General features: G+C 40.6%; 2 protein-coding genes across 2 annotated transcripts in view; both read left to right on the top strand.

The window, feature by feature from the left end:
• Nucleotides 1–15,668, top strand: part of rimbp2b (RIMS binding protein 2b) — a 214,631-nt gene extending 198,963 nt beyond the window's left edge. The window contains exon 31 of the transcript XR_013793952.1: nucleotides 15,648–15,668. The gene's annotated coding sequence lies outside the window, so the exon portion shown is untranslated. The remainder of the gene's footprint in view (nucleotides 1–15,647) is intronic.
• slc15a4 (solute carrier family 15 member 4) lies at nucleotides 38–18,622 on the top strand. The gene is made up of 9 exons (XM_079578648.1): nucleotides 38–215; nucleotides 441–1,063; nucleotides 1,610–1,902; nucleotides 2,036–2,177; nucleotides 2,441–2,524; nucleotides 3,787–3,967; nucleotides 6,154–6,312; nucleotides 7,886–8,041; nucleotides 17,369–18,622. Exons 2-9 carry the CDS (start codon nucleotides 488–490, stop codon nucleotides 17,518–17,520), a joined length of 1,743 nt encoding a protein of 580 aa, XP_079434774.1. The 5' UTR covers nucleotides 38–215; nucleotides 441–487; the 3' UTR covers nucleotides 17,521–18,622.
• The last annotated feature ends 3,922 nt before the right edge of the window (nucleotides 18,623–22,544 follow it).

Genomic DNA, 22,544 nt, shown 5'->3' with positions numbered 1-22,544 from the left:
ACGGAAATGTTATTTATACATCGCGTCATGAGAGACGGAGAAGTGTTTGTTGACTGCGGTGTGTGTCACGCGATAGTACTGTGACGCTACTGGTTTTCTTCGCTACTCTGACATGTTGTAACTTCAGCACAACTTAAACTAACTCTAAATGTCAAATCCTGGGTCCAGGAAACTTGATGGAAAGTAACACAGAGAGTTCTGACACATAAAGGTAGGTCAGCCACTCACTTAGCTGCTTGTCCCTTATCAAACAGGGAACATAGTGTGCTAAAGCTAGCTTATTTGAATTGTAATAACATGCTGTTACTTTGGTAAATGTTTTTGGAAGTTTATTGATGCTACACCTAGCATGTCACAGTTTTTTTTGCCTGTTCTGTATATCCTTATAGCCCACAATCAGCTTGATGACAAACTGACACCATCTGCTTATTGCTTTCCAGGATTTATCAGCAAAATATCAATAGGACTCAGAAGCCAAATTGCAAGAATGGCTAACAACAGGGATAGCCATGAGAGCACCCCACTTCTGGACTCTGACAACAGCAGACCCTCTCCACCTTCAGTTTTCCAAGGGAGAAGACTGGCTTGTATGGCCATCCTACTGGCTGAATCTTTAGAAAGAATTGCGTTTTATGGCATCACATCAAATCTGGTTTTATTTCTCAATAAGAATCCATTTTATTGGCAAGCCACCGAAGCTACTCAGGCTCTTTTAATGTTTATGGGTGTCACCTACCTGATATCGCCATTCGGAGGATGGTTGGCTGATGCATATCTCGGAAAGTTTTGGACGATTGCATCCAGTTTGATACTCTACTTTATTGGAATGCTATTTTTTCCTTTTATCTCAAATGAGCATACAAGGACTGGTTTCTGTGGACAGGAACCGTCATTCCCTGTTCTGCCTCCTGAGTGCTTAAGCCCAAACCGCACCCTTCCAAGCAATGTTACCTGCTCTGTTCGAGATCCCTACTGTGCCCCTGTTGTTTATAGTGGACTTTTTCTGATTGCATTAGGCGTGGGCACTGTCAAATCTAATATCACTCCGTTTGGGGCAGACCAGGTAAAGTATGAAGTCATTCAAACTGACATGAGTGTATGTTGTCCTTGAGATCCAACATCAATGTGTGCAAGATTAGGTATCCACTGTGACTTCACGGAGGCCAGGCCATGTGATAGAAAATAATCTGGCACCATGACACTTGATTATGCATATCTTTATAAAGGCCCCCTAAAGTTCAAGTTAAGTCTAGTATAGAAAACACACATTGTGTCTCAAATTTGTTTTGTATTGTTTCCTCAGCTGTCAACTCAAAACACTTTAAGTGCATTTGTATAATACATAAGCAAAGATATTGTTGTAACCTAATCTTAATGAAAAGTCTGGAATTTGGCCTCTTTCCTGTTACAATCAGTCCATTTCAGATTCTATTCTTACCAAAAAGAAACTCCAGTTATAACTTACTCTGCACTTCTGCTTTCAGTTTTAAATGCCATTTACAGTGCCAGGGGTGGTTGCTGAATGTTTTGTTGAATACAAATAGAAGTGAAATGCTCTACAGACTCTGTATTTCTCTGTATTTCTGTATCAAGCTTGTTGTTTTTGCAGGTCAAAGATCGAGGCCCAGAGGCCACACGCAGATTCTTTAACTGGTTTTACTGGTGCATAAATCTGGGAGCCATTCTGTCTCTGGGATGTGTGGCCTACATCCAGCAGAACGTGAGCTTTGATGCAGGATACATTATTCCCACTGTGTGCCTGGGAATTTCTTTTATCGTCTTCCTACTTGGTCGCACTGTATTCATCACCAAACCTGCTGATGGCAGTGCCTTCACAAATATGTTCAAGATTCTGGGTTTTGCCTGCTGTTCTAAGAAACCCAAAGACACAAACGAGCTTCGGTGAGTGCTTTTACTCTGACACAAACTAAAATACACAGAGACTTTGAAATAGATTTTCCATACACGCTTACTCACACGCACAGTACAAATGTCTTTCATAAGCTTTCCTTTTTGTTTTTTATTCTCTATGAAGCCACAAGCCGTCATTACTGGACAGTGCCAAAGTGAGTTATGGGGGGAAATTTCCTGAAGACAAAGTTGACGAAGTGAAAGCTCTGATGAAAATCCTCCCAGTTTTCTTCGCTCTCATCCCATACTGGACAGTGTACTTTCAGGTACGATCAGCAGATATTCTATTCTTTCGGGAGTCTGGTAAATAATGAGGTATATGAAGATGTGACGTCTATCTGTACTTCAAGTTAAATTCTGATAAATATTATTTTTTTTTGAAGAAAATTTTGACAAAAACATACAGTAGTTTTGTACCAAACAGTAGCACATAAGAAGTAGTGGAATGATTGTTCCAGCAGGTGTCCTGGTTCTCGTAATAAGGCATAGATTTTCCTCATGCTGTGACTTTAATCGTGTTGTGTTGCAGATGCAGACAACTTACATCCTGCAGAGTCTCCATCTAAGGATCCCTTCTGTTCCCTCACCCAACAACACTGGAGACCCAAATAAGGTAACATTCCACCTTTTTGAAGTCATGTGGGTCATGGGCATACAATGTAGGTAACCAGTTCAGCTGATTCACTAATACCTCACAGATTGGCTTTTATTTTATCTTTTCCGCTACACTTGAACACTCTTTTAATTTTTGATATCATCAAAATAAATTTTCTAAATGTCCTATTTGTACTAAACTGTGTGACGCTCTTTTCGTGACTTGTTATGTAAAAAATGCTACACAAATAAGCTTCCATTCCCTTCCATGCATTCCCTTCTACTGACTGTTATTGAAGTACCTTTTTCTCACTGCATGTCTGTCTGCTTTAAAAATAAAATAAAAACAGAACTAAACCCTTTTAGCCCACAGTCTCAGCTCTTCTGAAACATCAAAAAGGAAGCGAGATTAGTTGCCTCCGCGTTCTTTTGCCGCACCTGACACATCTCAGTGATTCTGATGTGATCAAAAACGATTTCATTGAAGGAGAGAGTTCTGTACTTGATGTTTAGGTATTTGTTAGTGAATGAAGGCAGCCATCCATGTTGGTCATTTGTAGCTTAGCCTTTGCTGAAGCAATAACTGCAGATATGTAAGCAGTTTGCATTGCATTTTAACATTCCTTGCGCATCGCTTGACTAACACAAATAAAGTGTTTGAAGCATATGAATCTAAAGCGTACCTGGCTGCTAGTGGGATTTCCCCTGGCAAGGGAATAGCCAAACACCCACACTATCAATTTAAATATAATAATGTGCAAAGGGGGAGAAAAACATCCTCCAAGGAGCGCTACTAATACTTGAAGAGATGGGAATTCAATTTATGACTTAACGATGCTATCAGCTGCTGTACACCTGAGATGTAACGGTAGCTCGAGTTGGCACTGAATATTGAAAGACCTTTAGGGTTTTACTGCTCTTCATGAAATATTACCAAAATGTCTGGGTAAACATTGTCTACTACGCATCAACTAATGGCATCTAGATGTTGCCGCTGCACTTGGAAAAAAAACATTCATGTGTAAAATGAATGTTGATCATTATTCAAAGCAACTACTTATTCACATTGTTGATCCATACAGTATGTTAGTTCATTTGATTATATTTGACTTTGACCACTTGGGGGTGCCAAAGCTGTACTAGCCAAAGCTCACACACCGAGCTGCACTTGCGTTTGTCTAAAATGTTGTCAGACTCTGACTTGGAATGCTCTTTTGTTTAGATCTCCATACATTGTTCAGTAGCACAGTTTTGCACATTATTTTCTCCTCTCTTCGTCAGATCATGTTCCGCTTCCCTGCAGCCTGGCTCACCATGTTTGATGCAGTGCTCATCCTTCTGCTCATCCCCCTTAAGGACAAGGTGGTGGATCCCTTGTTGAAGCGTCGTGGCCTTCTGCCCTCTTCTCTCAAGAGGATTGCCGTAGGAATGTTCTTTGTCATGTGGTCTGCAGTGGCTGCAGGTGAGTGCGACTGTTGAGTATTGTAGGCGACAGGTCAATCAGATAAACCTGCACGTGTAAGGAAAGAGGTGATACAAATGTAAACATGAATAACTCGCTCAATATGTCATCAAAACCAACACTGACATCACATCTGTTTTGTTTTTGCACCTAAACCACTACTTGCTGGTTGCTCAATGAGATCATTGTAGAAAAAAAGTCTTGGTCAAACCTGCCACTGCTGAACCTGCATTTACACTTTGAGGCTGTAGTGAGATTTCCAGAGAGACTTGCCTTGAGGCTGAGAGACACTGACACTCGTGAGGATTGATGCACATTACTCTATATATTCTACAAGCATTGCCCTTTCTCTAAAGCACTATATATGTTCTGTCATTAATGACCTTTTAAGAATTGATTGATGGGGTTGCGCTGTATTTGCGAGTGCACTGAAGAATTATCCATCAGTATATGCAGACTATGCTATATACAGAAACTATTTTAATTTAAAATTCAAAAATCCTATTATATACAGTAATGGTGCAAAGCTATAACTTTAATGGAAGAATCATCTTTATATCACATGACAGAAAATTGTAGATACATTATGAAAAGATATGTATCATGTTAAAAACAAAACAAAAGAGTTTGTGATGCCTCGGTGTGGTATAGTTAAAGAATACTTTTATACAATTCAGTACATGGCTTGTGCGCGACCTCGAGAACGATCACGGCTAGTTAACATTCCTAGCCACTTTTTATCTGCAGTGTTGTTCTGCTTTGTTTGACTCGCATACTTTCGAAAGCTGCATCACATTTTTGCACTGCCGTACAGCGAGTCCTCTCTGTTTATCTGCCAGTCCAGTTGCCAAAAAGATTGTGCACACTCAAAGATAGAGCGCTGTAAGAAGGACCAAATGTGGCATGTTTGCGCTGAGAAGAGTCAGTCCAGGTTATGTTCTTGTCCTGACACCACTGCCTGTCTGCAGCAGCAGCGGCCACTGCGCTGCTGTTTACTGTTAGAATAACTTTCTCTGCCATATGCAAGAGATGACTGGCTGTGGCGCAGAAATATATCACTTCGTACTACACTACATGTCGGCATAGGGCAGCTGTGGGTCCCCTCTCGCCCATAGTGAGGGTGTCTGTGATCCCCTTTCTTCTGGGTGTCCTGCAGTTTGAAAGTGGGTGCTGCGCAGACGAAGTGGCTTAGCGCATGTTTTATCAAATCCGTTAAATGTTTCCTTATACTAAGCTGCTTGGACAGAGCTCAATGACTGTTAGGTGTCCAAAAGCATCTATTTTTTTCTTGGGATTGCGTTTTGCCATGCACTGGTGTATGTTTAGTGTGAATGTGTATTATGGCTTAGTGTTGCTCTAAGCTGTCCAGATGCCACATAGCGTCAGAAAGAAGACAAGCATTAAAATGATATCCGGATTACAAGACTACAACTATTTACTGAGTTTTAAGGGGAGTTGATAGAAAGCTGTCTTCATAACTATATTGGAGAGAAAAATACACCTTTGGTGCTTATAAACTCTGGCAGGGCAAGATGTGATGCAACAGAGGGAGAGTGTCATAGATGTGTTGCTTGCACTAGTGGAGGCTTCTGTAGTGGAGATGGGAGCGATGTTCACAAGGAGGTTATGAAAGACTTTCAACCTTGTTTTTTTTCCTGCTAGTGGAATTATTGATTTAAAAAAAAAAGATCAATTTGTAGGAAAAGAAAGGATTATTGTGTACTAGTTGACTAGCTGCTGTTTACATTACAGTGTCTGTCTGTTTCAATAAAGTTAGAGCATCCATTGGTAAAGGGAGCATCCTTTACCAATGGATGCTCCCTCTTCCATTGGTAAAGGCCCCAGTGCACCGCCACCTCAGGTCATACATGTAACTGCACCTAATATATTAAGCTCGTGCATGACGGCACTTTGGACCGAAGTAACAACTTTTTCAGTGACAGTGCAAGATTTTCGAGGCAGTTGTGGTGAATAGGTCTGGGCTCAGTCTACGCCTTAGGACATTGCTGGAACATGGAGGGAGAGGAAAATACATAATTTTAACATTTTTAAACTCCATATAGTCTCTTTAAGTTTGTCACAGATTATTTATGTCTTTATTTTATGAGTGTGTCTGTGTTTGAGAAACTGCTGTTGTTTACAAAATAGGTCTTTAACAATGACACTAATAACTTTTGTGTCCGTAGGAATCTTGGAAACCAAGCGTCTCGAGATCGTCGCGACGAATGGTACCATAGACCAAGTGTTTGGCGACGTGACTTACTTTGCCGCAGATTTGCCTATTTGGTGGCAAGTGCCCCAGTACGTCCTCATCGGGATCAGTGAAATCTTTGCCAGCATTGCAGGTACAGTTGTTTAATATGCGTGTCCCTTATTTACCTCCCCGATCAGGTGTAACCACTGAAATGAGCTCTTACAAACCACTCTCAATAACCTGTTCAGAGTTAGGGCTAAAACTCATGCAGCTGTTCTTCTCAGTGGAATCTAATGAAGACTAATGCCCGAGCCATACTACACAGTGAGGCTCATTTGTTAGACTGTAAAGTGTAATGTGTTTGTTGCTTTTATTTTGGAGGGAATAAGTGAAATGTCAAGTAATTATTGATTTTTCCTATACAGACATTAGTTTGTGCTGAGGTCTTTTCCCAATTAAGGTCAATGTGAAATGCCCTTATTGTGGTTAATGTATGTAGAACCGGCTAACGCTAATTCAAAAACAGCAACCGTAAACACCCTTTTATATGAGGCTTTAAAAAGTAAGTAGGAAAATAGTTTCATTTTCACAACGCTGTCACAGTGTGAGAAATTGTTGTTTGAAGCAGAGGTTGTGCAGAGTTAGACAAGATTAGAAATCACACCAACAATACTTTTCTGCAATAAAAGGAAGATGAAAAAGCACCGAATTCAGAATGCATCATAATGTGAAAGATGCGGGCGTTATTTATCCAACACGAGAGTATACGCTCCTAGACAGAATGAAAATCAATGAAAATGTTGTTTGTTTTAAGACCCTTATCCTGTGTTGACTCCAGGCCTCAATTACCTCAGTGATTCACATTTGCCAAAGTGTCTAGCTATGATTGAGTCATCCTGCCATTACTTAAGGTCATGTTCTTGCAGAGATTGCTTTTACTTCACAAGCTTGGGCCATGTATTTTAGTCCTTCTCGCCTTCTGCTCCAAACACAAGATAAACATGGGCTTTTTGCAGAGCCACAATGTAATAGTTTGATCTTTAGACGTTGCAAAATTGCCAAATACACCGTATAAAGTGTTTTTCAGACTTTAATGTTCAAAAAGCATATTTCAGACCTCATTTCTCTAAACTGGGAGTTTTCAACATAGTTCAGGACAAGACGTTGATAAATGACCACTTATTTGGTGGAATAAGTATAAAGTATGATTCAGCATCGTGACATTAAAGGCTTCAGGTGACACCAAACCTCCTTCCTTTACTTTTTTTTTATGAAGCCTTTTTCTGTAACTATTTTTTATTCAAATGAAGGTCTTGCTCGTTAACTTTATGTTCCCATAGCTCCTCTCGCATCATTTTGTGTTTAAAATCTGCTGGTATCACTAAGTAGAGCCATTATTTTGTGCAATGTCACCAGGCAAGAAAGGTCTTAAAAGGCAAATGTATTTCAGCGCAGCTCCCTAATCTCTCCTGACAGATATAGCTATAGGGCTTCATTTGAAAAATCACATTTGAGGTGCCATGAAATTATCAATGTCAGCTGGCAGGCAGGCACTTTTCTGGGCCACTAAAGACTAAAATGTTAGTTTTTGTCTTGGCGTATCACTCTCTCTTTCTACTTTTCCATCTGTATGACATACAGTTAGTTCTCTTGTAATCTATTTTCAGTTTGTTGTAGCAGTGAAACAGATATGAATTACTGCTTCTTGTTGAATTGTGTTACAGGCTTGGAGTTTGCCTATTCTGCAGCTCCGAAGTCTATGCAGAGCGCCATCATGGGTCTGTTCTTCTTCTTCTCGGGGATTGGCTCGTTCGTGGGCTCTGGTTTATTGGCCATTGTGTCTCTGCCCAAAATTGGATGGATGTCTTCCCTAGACTTTGGTGAGCATTTACTTATGTTTCTGAAATTGTGAATATCATCAACACTGATTGAATGAAAACCTTTATTGCCCAAAAGGGAAACAAGTGTCATAGAGCAATCAGGACATTTCGGTTTATTTCGGTTTGGTCATTTACAAATGATTAAAAACATTCAAAACATACAAGTCAAGCAATGAACACAATAAATGACCAGGCGCAGGCAGAAGCTAAAGCTTATTGTGCCTGCCCTTCACTTTTAAATCATAAATGCAGCATGTTAATGGTAATAACCATCCGTTTGCTGAATTAACACAGGTGGCCCATTGTCCGCTCCAGAAGCATATTTAATTAATTTTCATTTTGTCAAATATTTTTCCATTATAATTCTCTTGTAAATATTTTTTGAACTGAAAAAGAGACGTAGCTTGTTTTAACTCATTGCAGCAGCTACTCCATAATTTAACTCCTTTGCTTGATAAACAGTGTTTTCTTAATGTAGAATGTACTTGCGGCTGATTAAATGTTCCTCTGAGATTATAGTTACTTTCTCGCTGGGTAAACAATATTTGCAAGCATTTAGGGATTTTATTTTGTTTAACTTGGTAAATGAACTTTGCCGTGTACAAATCGACTAAGTCATAGAACTTCAGGATTTTTGATTGGATAAACAGTGAATGACTTGGTGAATTGTAAGGTGCATAATTAATTAATCTGATGATCTTCTTTTGTAATAGGAAAATTGGATTGGTTCCAGTTTTATAAGTATTTCCCCAAATCTCTATGCCATACGTTAGACATGGTCCAGTGTAAATCCCGATTACAGTTCATGAAGCTGATGCTTCTTGGGAAAAAGAATGATGCCCTGTTTTGTCCTTTGGCATCATGTAGCTTCATCTACACAAAGGAGCGCTCACTCAAAGATGAGCCGCTGCCGTGTGCTGAAAGCAAAAAATAAAAGTGCTTTTTACAGAAGAACTAAATAACTTCTTTACTTTTTAATAAATCTTTTCCGTAGTCCCACTGGTGGTAATCCAAGTGTTAATGGGATGATTGGGGGGGTCTTTATCTCCCCCTGGTGTCTCTGGCCAGAAAACCACAATAGCAACTTCGCTGCCTACGGGTCAGAGGCCCCAATACACACTAATGGAATCATGAAGACGAAGCTAACAGGCTAACGGGCAAAACTATCTGCGGGCTAGCGGCACTTAAACAGCCAAGTTTAAGTGAAAAAAATATTTCCGTTGTGTAATTGGATGTACAATATCCCTCTCCCCCTTTTTCTTTTCTGTCAGCGTAGAATTAAGACAATTAATGAGTAAAAAAAAACAACAACATGCTACGACACCTGCAGTGGCGCTTATGGCATCTAGGGGCATGAGTTACTTTGCTCTTTTTGCACATAACAGTTATCAGTAAAATCAATATCAATACCTCATGACATAAAAAGATTGTGTTCATGAAATATTTGATAAAAAAATCTTACATGCCGTAACTTTAACAATCTTTAACTTGTTTCATGTACTTGAATTTCTCAGTTTTTACAACAAATGCAGTTGAATTACATCAATAGGTGCAGTGTTGTAATCTGTTTATCACTGACAATAGGAGTAACATGCAGCCCCAAGTCAGCCGCAGCTTTTCTTGAGTCCCACCATGGCCATGTCCACGTCTTTTGCCCTTTACCTATGAATCCTTCAGTGGGCATTTTTGAAGATCACCCTTGCAATGACCATTTAATATCTCTGCCACTGCCATGACGCCCTGACCCATCACCTAAATATACACTGCAGTACACCATCAATTTGGCATTGAGCTAGTGTCTCTAAAATATAATTCTTTTGTTTGTTGATTTGCAACAGTTTTGGCATCATTTGCACAAACCTAATGGTCTTCATTGAGGGCACAATAGAGCCGGCCTCTTTCTCTTTGTGGCACTGTGTTTCAGAGCCTTTAAAAACACATTAGTCGTGCATCACAGATGATAGCCTACCTTAAAGTTGGACCGGTAATTGAACTGTTGGTATTGATTCCAAGAGCAGGGATTAATTTTCTAGGAACAGCGTTTGAGGAATGATCATAGCTGGTGGTGATTTGAGTCCATCTCAAGAGTTTGTAAATTAGACAATAAGAGGCTCGCGCGGGGGCCAACCCTCTGCTGCAGCTCTGTTGTTTTGAGAGAGCTTTCCCATAACAAACAGTCATGTCAGCCAAACAACAAAAGGTGTGTGTGTAAATCTGTCCATGTGAGGAAAGGAATAGTAGGGTGGTAGCAGCAGATGGATGGACGGGCTCCCCAGCGAGACACGGCTCCCAACCCAGATGTACTTTTCCCTGAGCATGCGCTAAACAAGCAGACAATGTAAACCGTTTACCTACAAACACCTAATCGCTCATTAATACAGTGCGACGACAGGTAGAAGGGCTGCTTTTGATGATGCTAGCACTGGAAGATGCTTGGCACGCTTCATCAATCCATCCTTAGCTCCCCGTCTCTTCAGGGACAGGTAAACTGGAGCAGATTGGTTGTACTGTTTTTTGTTTTTTTCCCCCAAAACAAGCCATTGTAAAGCTGAGCCTGGGAAACATTCTCGCGGCCACAGATAAAAGGCGTGTGTCAAAAAAGTGAGCATTAGTGAGATCTTGTGACTATTTTTCAGCTCATACTTTCTCAGAAGTAGGTCTGCACATCTCACGGCTCTCTAGGTGAAATGGATTCAACTTATTTCCATGGCTGCGGGCGAAGCGGTGTGCGGTAAACAGCATCTTGGGCGAGCTTTTTGCGGAGTTGTACCGAGCTGCAGAGGCCCGAAGACAGATGAACAACATTAATCACAGGCTGGAGGTCTGATTACATAGCCCTGCTCCCTCTTAAGTAAAGCTGTCCCTAGAGCGCTACATGGAGATGGCACAGCGAGTCTGGCATCACACAAGCGAAGGCTCAGCTCTCCTGTGGCGCCGCAGCTCTGTGTCGCCTTAAATATTAGTAAGCATATGCAAAATCCCCCATAAACAGACTTCTTACTACTTTCCATGCACTTCATAAGTGTCAAGTGCAAAGCTTAAAATCCATTTAGGAAGTTGCTTTTTCCTGGCAAGTTGGTTCATAATGCTCTATATTTGATTAAATTGCTAGTTCATTTGGGGTCGTATGCAAGCACATCTAAAATTAGGGAGGAACAAGCTGTTTTTGTGCTCAGGGCATACATAAAATAGCACATTTAAAGAAAAAACACCTAATCCACACACATCTTTGTGTGAAAATGCAGTGCTCTTTTCGCTTGGTCCACGGTGAGCTGTAGAAGTTATTGATTGCTGTGATCCCACTGCACACCGTTCCCCTATAGTTACCTCAGCCTGAATAGACTTTTTTCACACTCTTATTTGGTATTCCTCCTGTGCAGGTCCGGTGTAGCACCATCATATCTCTCCTGTCAAAGACGCAGCTGCCGCTTTAACCTGAGAAGCCAAGTCAATCAAAGCTCAACCTTTACTCAATTCACGGTGTATATCCGCTACACAAGGGAAGGCTTTTGTTTCTTTAGATTTAGAATTAATTTGCCTCCCTTTTTGTTAAAGAGCCTTTCAGACTCGGTAAATGGATTCTGTGCTTGAGTCACATGACCGTGGCTCTGGGCCTTTTTGGTCATATATATTCTTATAAATTTTACCGTCTTCCTCATAAATTGTTGGAGGAAATGTCAGACTTTCATTGGAGGATTTGAATGTCACACCTGACACATTTTACTTGATCTCTAACTCTGTCTCCAAAGGGCTCTGCCTCAAATGGCCTTTTTTACTGCATACGTTAAGCTAAATCATATTGAATCCAGCATGTGTCCCTGGATGTTGTCGAGACTAGATAAAAACAATCGTTGAAATTTTATTACTGAAACAAAGATGCATCGATTCCCGGCTGTGGCGGTCCTTGAGTGCACAATAGTATTAAAGGGTTTCATGCAAAATGGACTTTTCAAGGTTTTTACCACGTTACACCCTCATCATGAACATATCTGGACTCTTGTTTTGTTCCTTTCCTGCATATTCTCTCTTTTCTACTCTCAAAACACCAGCCACACTTTGATATACTTCAGAGGGGGATTTCCATGATGTTCCTTTGGGCTTTAAGTCTAGAAACCTTCACTAAACTTGTTCTGTTCCTGTTTGGTGCCCAGACTAACAGAGTTGCCAGTACTGACTTTAATTTTTGCTTTTCTACTGGTCACTGGAGAATAAGGGGAGGTAGTACGTGCTCTGTTGGTGTTTAGTATTACTGCTAATAACTAAATATATATAATTAGGGATACTGTCTACATTTATTTGAGGTTATACCATGGCTAATGTGTTTCAAGTAGTTGTAAAAGCCTAAATAATGCATAGTATATAGGTGATAGTGTGGGTGGTTCCATCAATGTATTCCACATTTCAGCAGTAATTTGATGATTCATTCCCTGAGCTTTTTCCAATAGATTATAATACAGCTGACTCTGGATACTTGAGCCGGTATTACAGATTAATTACAGCCCATATTTATTAATAATGTACTTACATCTTCCTATTCGCTTACTTTTTCACACTGGCTCTTAATTGTCAAATATTTATGGATTTCATTAACGTTTTTAGCAGAAACATCCTTGTTTCGCGCATTGCCGGGATAATTGGCCTTCCATATTTTTAAACCACTTTGCAGCCAAGTGGGCCCTAGGGGTCGAGGCTGCAGGAGCGACCCTTCGCCTATAAAGCATAATGATCTTAGAGCAGCGCGCAGCCATTACCAAATTGAAGCGAGGCATAATTTCAAGACTTTTAAAACATTGCTTTTCAGTTTTACGCTTCAGTCTTTCCGGTTTCTATTTTTAGTATTCAAACGAATGAAGAACAAAGGCTGACATTGCACCAGCTGAAATAATCTCAAGGCTGCAGCGAGGAGATTTGTGAAATCAAATGTACTCAATCAGGATTTATTTTGCGCTCAGTACCTGACAAAGAGACGAATGCCAGTGGGTTGTTGCTCCAGACACAGCCTTGGATGCCTTTTAATTCTTCTCTTAAATATGTTTTCTGAAGTCATTTACAGTGTTTGGTTGTGTGGCCCCTTTGTACGCACTCATCATGTAGCTGCGTTAATTAGAAACCCCAGGAGAATTTGCTTGCTTGACTGTGTTAAAACAAATTATCGATTGCACTTTTTCTCACTTCTGTCAAGCTTATTGGTTTTTTTTTTACCGCACCATGAATTATTCAAACACACTCATTTGTTTCTTGTGATCTAACCCTGTGACCGAGTCCTAGAAATCAATGGAAAGTATGTTCAGATGTGTGACGGGATCAGAGTTAGAAGGTCTGATTTCTCATTTTCCAGCGGCTTCGTTAACGCTCTGGTGGAAGTTCAATGATCATCAGGCGGCTCTCTGTTCTTGGATCAAAGCGTCCTGGCCTCACGGAAGGTGACGGATTTTGCAAAATGAAGGGAGAAAAAAAAGGATGTGTGTGAAGCATTTGTAGCGTTTCTTGTTATTTTCTTCCTCACATTAGTGGTTTAAACTCCCACATCACAAAGAGGAAGAGAATTTAAGTGAATGATGGGTTATCAGAGCTCAAGGGTCACATGTGTGGAATGAGTTGCTTTGATTAGACACGCGGTAAATGGCACCAGCGCAGGAGCTTCACTCTGAGCTCAGGACAGTCGCTTTTGAGATGCACGTGACGCGCTGCGCCCTCTAATCAGAGCTCATTTGCATATTTGGATTGTGACGTTCACCTCTGTGTTGTACCGAAAATAAAGTACTTCAGAAACTATTCTGGCTCGAGTCAGACGGTTGACACGAGGCCTGAGCTCTTCTGAAACCAATCCTATTGTCTGCATACTCCAGCAGCAGTGACAATTGCAATGCAGTCAGCTTTGCCCTTCACGTTGTAAGCTTCAGTGAAACAAAAACAGGATTTGTTGGTTGGCCTCTTGAGTTTCACATCTGACCTCCCCAATATAAGACCGTGTTATTTATTATGAAACTGTCCTGGGTTTCAGAAATTTTTACTGAAAATAAATGCACTGTATCTAACTTTGGTTGGTGGTTTGCGAATTCTCTCTTTTTCTTTGCATATGGGGTTAATGAGGTATTTTTTTTTTGGACAACATTTGATTCCTGGAAACAGAACTGGCCTTTGCAGAGTTTGTTTGTTCTGTGCCTTAATTGTATTGCAGGTTAAGATAAAGCTAGTAAGAAAGAGAAGTTATATCAGAGGTGCAGCATCACACACTCAGGTAGCCAATGTCCTAGATACAAGTAGTTATTCAAAAGATAACATCGGCAGATCATTTTTTCTTTTTTGAACCACAGTGCATACCGGTAATGCAGTTTAAAGCTGCCATAATAACATTCAGTGCTTTAGAGTCTGTTACAGTTTTCAGCATGTTGTTCAGGGCTCTGCAGTTATGAGAATTTTAATCAAATCGTCATTAAATCCAATCTCAATTATCAGCATAGTTTTGAGTTGAGAGAAAATAAAGGGAAATGACTTGGGAGTTTAATGATACCGGCATAGAAGTAAGTGTTATACCGTAAAGAAAATGGGGTTAAGATCTGACTAAGGTAGCCAATCCATGTGCTCCCTGAACCACTCTTTCACTATGTGAGCCCCAATATCCTGGCATTGTCATCTTGGAATATGCCCATTCCATCAGGGAAACAGAAACCCATTGATGGTCATTCAGGATGTTGTTCATGTCTTCAGTTAATCTCATTCTATGGGAACATACTGTTGCTGAACCTAGACCTGAACAGCAGCAGCGACCCCAGATTAGAACAGTTAGTTACATCCTAACCATCATGTCCTAATGTGTTATTTGTGGAAAGCGTTTTCTTCTCTCAAATCAAACAGGAATCTCAAGTGTATATATATTCTCCGCTCCTTTTCACTGTGTCCCTTCAGAGGCCTTGCTCTAATAGTGATGAAAGACTGGTGTGCGTTATCAGAGCGGAGAGCCTGCATCATCAATACAAGCCCAGTATCTGTGTCTCTGAGTGGCACTGAGCTCCAGGGGGCTCCATCGTCGCCACAGAGACATGAAAAATGCCCACCCTGCGCACAATCTAAATTTCTGACAGATTTACTTTTTGGATGTCGTGCACATTTCAAGACAGTCTTTTATGCCCTTTAACTTGTTGTTGCAACCCACTCCGCAGCGATTGCACTGCACATCACTTTGGTCTGGGCCTTCATGTAAAGTGCTGAAATCCTATGTGGTAAAATAATCACTTTGTCAAACTGCATTCACTATAATTATTTCCGTACTGTATGCCCGTATCTGATGAAAGGGCTTTTTTGATAGGATGCGTTCATGTGGCATCACAGCATTCTAAAGAGCCTATATTTTAAAATTCAAGTGGAGGTCAATTGAAAATTTCATGCCGGTGACTATGGTAACTGTGGCAACTGGCAAACTGATTTTTTTGTCTTCATTTTTAGTTAATATGTCAGTCATTACTGGGAGAATCCACATGAAACAAAAAAATTATTAAAGTTCATAGTCTCCTCTGTCAGCACATATAAACTAATATCTGATTATTTTCTCTGACAGGCGTCCAAATGTGGAGACAATATTCAAAAACATGAGTGTGATCAGTAGAAAGTAAAGTAGAAAGGACTGATGAGGAAAAACATTTGTTTCGATTAGGAGATTTCTTACAAAAACTGTATTTCTCCCATAGAGTTGTATTGGCCCCTGCCTTCCACCTGACATTATTATTATTACATCGTCACATTCTAAATCGTGAACGCAACCTATTGGCGTATAGCAGGGGTGTCAAGCTGATTTTGGGTCGCGGGCCGAAATTTAGCTCCCACGGCGGGTTGCGGGCCGGATATAGAGAACATTTTTCCAATAAATAAAGAATAATAACTTATTAATAATAATTTAAGAAGCTGTGATTTGGTCAAAGCCCCAACTTGACTGTAGCTAAAAGTTCATAACTCTGCACAGGAATGGGCTAGAGATTTCCTCTTTGACACCCCTGGCCTATAGCATAACCCAGTCAAACGACCAAACCAAATTTAAAAACAAATGAATTAAGTAGCATCAGCCTCACTCTCACAAACTCCTGTATAAGTGTGTCCTTGTTGAGGTACGTGGGTTGGACGTCCTGCCACCACCGCACCCGTTTTAATATAATGGTCTGACCTGCGCTCGCTTGTGAGGAGGACGAAAGAAAGTTCTCGTGATTTACAGGCTTTTTTACTGTATATCTGTTGAATAATTTTGTAATGGGCACCTACGGCCCATAGCTCTTAAATTGCCCAATTCAGTCAGCTTTATTGTCTGATCTACCACACTTAAATCACATGCAGGGAATTGAAATTTTGTTTCTCTCAAAACAGACAATAGTGACTATGGGCCATATCGTTCCCATATTGTTATCGCAATATAATTTTTTTTATATCGTTGTAATTTTTTATATCGTTGTGGACACAATATGATTTATGTTACGCTCAGCTCCATCAGAGCAGCATAAACACTGACTGTGACTGACTTTTTTTAAATAAAAAAAATAAAATATCACTGAATTAATTTTCCCAATAGGCGTAAGGCTGGGATTTTTACGTCATTTGTCCATTGTCAATTATGTTGTCAAATATATTGTTATCGTGATATTTCTTTTTTTATATTGTGATGTATATTTTAGGCCATATCGCCGTGCCCTAATAGAACAATGTTAAATACATGCACACAAGATAGTTTCTTGTGTTTTTGTTAGCAAAGAAAAGAGAAAACATACAGTAATAGGTGCTAGAAATAGAAATAAAGTAGTAATGGGAATGATAAGAAAGTTGTAGTAGCGCTGTGACCACCAAACACACGCAGTATAATTACACATTTTAGATCAAGATCAAATCAGGACGAAACTGCAGCAAATAAACATCTAAAATAAACCTACAATTAACTAAATACAACTGACACTCATCTTAACTACATTATTAAACTATAAATGAAATTGAAATTAAGAATCACTGCTATAATAGATTACTTTCAGTAGATAATTATAGTGGACATACGAACAAATGCTTGAGTTGTTTGGCAGGATTATTTGTGCAGCCCACCAGAATCGAGCACTTCTTCCACAACAGATTTCTCCTTCGTTTCATCAGGTTGTTATAAACACATAAGGGGAAACAGAGGGAGGGAATGGGAGAGTTCTTCTACTTCTTATTTTTTCTAATTCCAACATTTTAGCCTGAGAGTTGGATACACGTGTGGTGCATTGTGGAAGAAGATTAACCCTTTCTCTTCCATTTCACTCAAACACACTCTTATTTTAATAATTGTTAATACGTACATTTTCTCGTTTCCAGGTAATATCAACGGCTGCTTCCTCAACTACTACTTCTTCCTGCTGGCGGCGATCCAGGGCGTCACTCTCCTGGTCTTCCTCATTGTCTCGGTCAAATACGAACGACACCGGGGCCGAGCCGTGAGCAGACGCCAGAGTCACTTGTCCTCATGACCCCAAAACACCCGTCGCCCATCACCGAAACATGCCTTTATTTACCCCCCAAAGACTGTTATTATGAAGGTACTTTCAGAAATGTACATCTCTTCGTGAGGGGGCGCCCTGTCACTTTTTATAATGATGGTTTTAACTGGAGTCCTTTTTACCTTTTGCACTTGAGATCCGGCATTGCGCCAGTTGTACGTCAGTATTCAATATATTTGCTGTAATGAAATGTGGATTTTAATGGTGTTAACTTTCTATATGTTTAGGTTAATGAGTGACTGAAAGAGGCGTTAGGTTTTCTTTTGTTTTTTGTACTTGCGGTACTTTTGATGCATCTGGATAATTTCATTGCTGTCATTATCTTGTCATTTGGCCTCTTTCGTTGGGCATATTTTCATGTCAAAAGGCGGCTTTGTGCATGACTCAAAGCGTAAACAGGCCTTTTGTTGAATGACGCGTTAAGTGGGATTTCAGACCGTTTAATAATGCTTTGTTTAGTGACATTTCCGGTAATCAAAACTTTGCGCCGTCGAGGCCGTGCAATACATCTACATATAACTTTTATAATTGGGTAATGAATATATGTAAATGATGACTTAATAGATGCAGTAATAGCACTATATATGAGTAGGTGTTGAATTCACGCACGCCATTAGTCTGTAGTGAGACTTTTTGCAGAGATACTTCCAACTTTTGCAGGAAAAAGCGGTCGAAAAGCCACTGGCTCCGTGACAAACTGCTAATTAGTACCTAACGCTGAGTTTAACAAGCAGCGCTGAGTACAGATCCTAAAAAGTCCATTGATTGTGTGCTATGAACGTTTTATTTTAATTCTCTCTAAATTATTGTTATGTAAGATAATTAACGGTACTCAAATGCACAGAATGTTTTACAATAATGAACACGTTTCTGTATTTTATACTGTGACATAGTTTCTTCATCTGTTCGAGACTGCTTTTCACTCCTCACACAACGTTCAGCAATATAGGAAAACTCAGGACTTGAATGATGTTGAATCTATTTTAATTGTTTCTGTTGTGGTATTTAGGCACATCTTTCTGATATTGTTGAATTGTGTGAATGTTTTAATGCCTATTTTATACATAGTGCACATGGTTGTCTATTAAAAGATTTCTCTGTTCATAGCTCTACATTACTGGAATAATGTTGGATTTAATTGTGCCTATTAAAGTTTATTCAAAGGAGTGCTAAACTTGGGTTATTTGTTGATCTTGAATGACACACGTCGCCAGATTTGGTTATGCGTTTCCCTTAACTCTGCATTGACAATCCGCACTTGATAAGTTTTATGGCAGTTCCTGTGAAACGCCTGTGAAATGACCTCCTTTCGTTACAAATGCGAACCGTGCAATGTATGTAAAAACGAAATTAGAAACATGATTTTATATCTTCTGCCAGTCCCTGTCCTAAGGCAAACTTAAAGTAGTCCGTTCCAATTATTTAAATGTTCACTGTTGTTATATTAGGGGAAATTCTTGCAGAGGAAGCACACATTTTGTGAAGATAGTTACATAGTTTTGCTTTGTTCATTTATTGACATTTTCTTTTCAGCTGTGGGAAGAAAACCGAAAACGTATAGCAGTAGATGCTAGAAATGGTTAATGGTAGTAATGGGAATGACAATAAAGTTCTAGTCGCCCTGTGACCACCAAACACACTCGGTATACACATTTTAGGATAAAACTGTGTTAAATAAGAGTCTAAAATTGACCTAAAATGGACCGGATTTTAGGTCAAAAACTCGGGTCTGGGAGGAGTTCGGAGAAGCCATGGAGGAGGACTTTCGGGCGGCCTCGAAGATATTCTGGCAAACTGTCCGGCGCCTCAGGAGGGGGAAGCAGTGCTTCACCAACACTACAGTACGGGTGGGGAGCTGCAGGAGCTTGGTTCGCATTGCCGGCAGTAAGTCAGACCTGTTCCCAGTGCGTGTTGGTCTCCGCCAGGGCTGCCCTTTGTCACCAGTTCTGTTCAAGACCTTTATGGACAGAATTTCTAGGCGCAGCTGCTGTTTGCAGACGATGTTGTTCTGTTGGTTTCATCAAATCAGGACCTTCAGCTGCTCTGGGGCGGTTTGCAGCCAAGTATTAAGTGGCCGGGATGAGGATCAGCACCTCTAAATCCGAGGCCATGGTTCTCCAGCGGGTAAAGGTTGCTTCCCCTCTACAGGTCGGTGGGGAGTCCTTGCCTCAAGTGGCGGAGTTCAAGTATCTCGGGGTCTTGTTCATGATTGAGGGAGTGTGAGATCGATAGACGGAGCAGTGCGGCATCTGCAGTGATGCGGCTGCTGTCGGACTGTTGTGGTGAAGAGGGAGCTGAGTCGGGGGGCAAAGCTCTCGATTTACTGCTCGATCTATGTTCCCACCCTCACCTATGGGCATGAGATCTGGGTAATGACCGAAAGGATAAGATCACAGATACAGGCGGCTGAAATAAGTTTCCTTCACAGGGTGACTGGGCGCACACTTCGACATAGGGTGAGGAGCTCAGTTACCAGAGAGGAGCTCGGGGTGGAGTCGCTGCTCCTCCACGTTGAAAGGAGCCAGCTGAGGTGGCGCGGGCATCTGTTCCGGAGGCCTCCTGGTCGCTCGGGAGGTGCTCCCGGTATGTCCTATTGGGAGGAGGCCTCGTGGGTGAGACTATTTCTCTGAGATGGCCTGGTGTCGTCTCGGGGTCGCCCCAGAACATCTGGAGGAGGTGTGCGTGAATCGGGAAGTCTGGGCATCTCTGCTCAGACTGCTGCCTCCGCGCCCCGGCCCCGGATAAAGTGGAAGAAGATGGATGGATAGATAGATAACTGGGTATAAACCATATTTGAACCAGAAAAAAACACTAATCTCAGATTTGTTATTACAGTATAGACAAAATTATCTGTTATTGGAATTAAGAAAGTCAAAAACCACAGAGTACCACCTGAAGTAAAAGAACCACATGTAAAATAGTATTAGTTGCAGTGGATGATGATAGTAGTGAAAATATGAACAAATGCTTGAGTAGTTTGGCAGGATCATTTGTGCGGCCCACCGAAATCGAGCACTTCTTCCACAACAGATTTCTCCTTAGTTTCATCAGGTTGTAATAAACACATTGGCTGATCATTTTGAATGCTTCTCAGCATGAGAAATGAGAGGACCATTTTCTGTTAAATTTGGGCGGCAGGACCGAGGAGACAGTTTGATGTTTGAAGCCAAAATAAAGCCTCTGGGTCATAATTCTACAGCGCGGCTTGTTTTTCATGTCAAGAAAAATTCCAGACACGTCCGAGTGGTTATGAAAGCTGTCATAACAGAGGGACTTATCATATTACTGCCGCTGTCACATTATTTTTATTTGATTTATTGGTAAAAATGACCAGACCTCACAGCATACTTTTCCCAGCTTCAACAGTACAGGTATATGTTTTTATTTGCTTCTTTATAGCCGCTGCCTAAGCCATTTTACCAAAGCAAAACATTTGTACCGCTTGTTTCCTTTCGCGGGGGTGGGGTTATTTCATTTGATTTCATTCTGTTTTTGCCAAAGTATTTATGGTTGAGAATTTTCATCAAAATGAAGACACTATGTTGGGCAGACGAGACGGTAAAGCATTAAAATGATCGAATTAGGGAGAAGCGACTTGCACTGTGTTATTCTGGAGCAGTTAAATAGGGATTATAAAACATCACTGCCTGTTAATTAAGATAAGATAATGCCGACGCAATGTTTAAGGAAAAGGCCGAGCAGACAATTTGCTCATCTCTCAGGACTAATCACCCTCATTTCTTGTTCAGCTAATTATCAGTCTGTCGTTGTCTGAGGGCATCTTGGAGGAGATGTGGGAGATCTTTGATTTTGGCTTAATACTTTGTCAATCTCACCTTGAGAGAAAGAAAAAATACTCAATTCCATTTACCGCAATTGCTGCCAGTCACATTACAAGTATAGAGTTGATAAGGAGCCCTGCGTGATACTCTTCAATACCAGAGCCTTCTCTTTTTCTCGGGACATGGCCAATGTTTATTAGACACAGTTTTTGCTAAAACATAGTAATTATATTTAAGATTTTGCTAATGATTGTACTCAGCTTTCTTTAGTTTGACCATTTGTGTGATGTTTATAGTTTCACTTCCTTATTGGACACCAACAGGAAGTGACATAGATGTAGGCAAACAATTTTAAACTGTTGCCGTGCCAACCATGTTAGGTCAATGGGAAATGAGTCAAACTGCTATGGAACTTTACCTTCATCTATCACTTCCTATCAGCAATAAAACCTGTTATATGCACTTTAAAGCAGCATCACTGCAGGTGTCATGGCATGTTGCGTTTTTATTACACATTAATTGATGGTGAGAGTAAATACTACGCTGACAGAAAAGACAAAGGGAGAGATTGATATTGTACATCTAATAACACAATGGAGATAATTTTTTTCACTCAAACTTGGCTGTAAATACTGTTTAAGTGGCGCTAGCCCGCAGTTAGCTTTGCCTGTTAGCCTGTTAGCTTCTTCTATTCCATTAGTGTGTATTGGGGCCTCCGACCCGTAGGCAACAGTGTTGCAATTGTGGTTTTCTGGCCAGAGATGCCAGGGGGAAATGGAAGACCCCCCAACCATCCCATTAACACTTGTATTACCCCCAAAAGGAGAACGGAAAGGATTTATTAAGGTAAACAAGTTACTTAGCTTTATCTCACGGTGGAATAAAGTTTGTAGTTTGTCCTGTAAGGACTCCCTGAAGGGAGTACATGTAAAGATGAGGAGAGCAGAGCGGTAGAAGAAGCACCAAATGCTTGTTGCGGTCACACCACGCCTCAGTCGATCCCCGTTTGTTTAATGATGTCACTCTCTTCTGTGCTAAGAAGAGATGTCACTCTCTTCTGTGCTAATGTTGTTGTTGCGCCAGTCAGAAGATCGAGCCCTATTTCTTTTACATTTGTATCATTTATTGGACGTGAAACAACCAATTAACTTCCTGTAGCTGGTGTCTTATGACCTGCTCTCTATACTTTTATTTTTCTATACCAGCGGTACC

Source organism: Gobius niger (assembly GCF_951799975.1).
Source record: "Gobius niger genome assembly, chromosome: 1".
In the NCBI taxonomy this organism is placed as follows: Eukaryota; Metazoa; Chordata; class Actinopteri; order Gobiiformes; family Gobiidae; genus Gobius; species Gobius niger.
The sequence above is the reverse complement of the archived record's forward strand: the minus strand, read 5'-3'. Positions and strand labels throughout refer to the sequence as shown.

What these genes read in the sequence shown, in the direction of transcription:
- slc15a4 (XM_079578648.1), top strand. Translation starts at nt 488, where the DNA reads ATGGCTAACAACAGGGATAGCCATGAGAGCACCCCACTTCTGGACTCT. An exon ending in ACTGGACAGTGTACTTTCAG is followed by an intron (nt 2,178 to 2,440) that starts GTACGATCAGCA and finishes GTTGTGTTGCAG; the next exon opens with ATGCAGACAACTTACATCCT. An exon ending in AATCTTTGCCAGCATTGCAG is followed by an intron (nt 6,313 to 7,885) that starts GTACAGTTGTTT and finishes ATTGTGTTACAG; the next exon opens with GCTTGGAGTTTGCCTATTCT.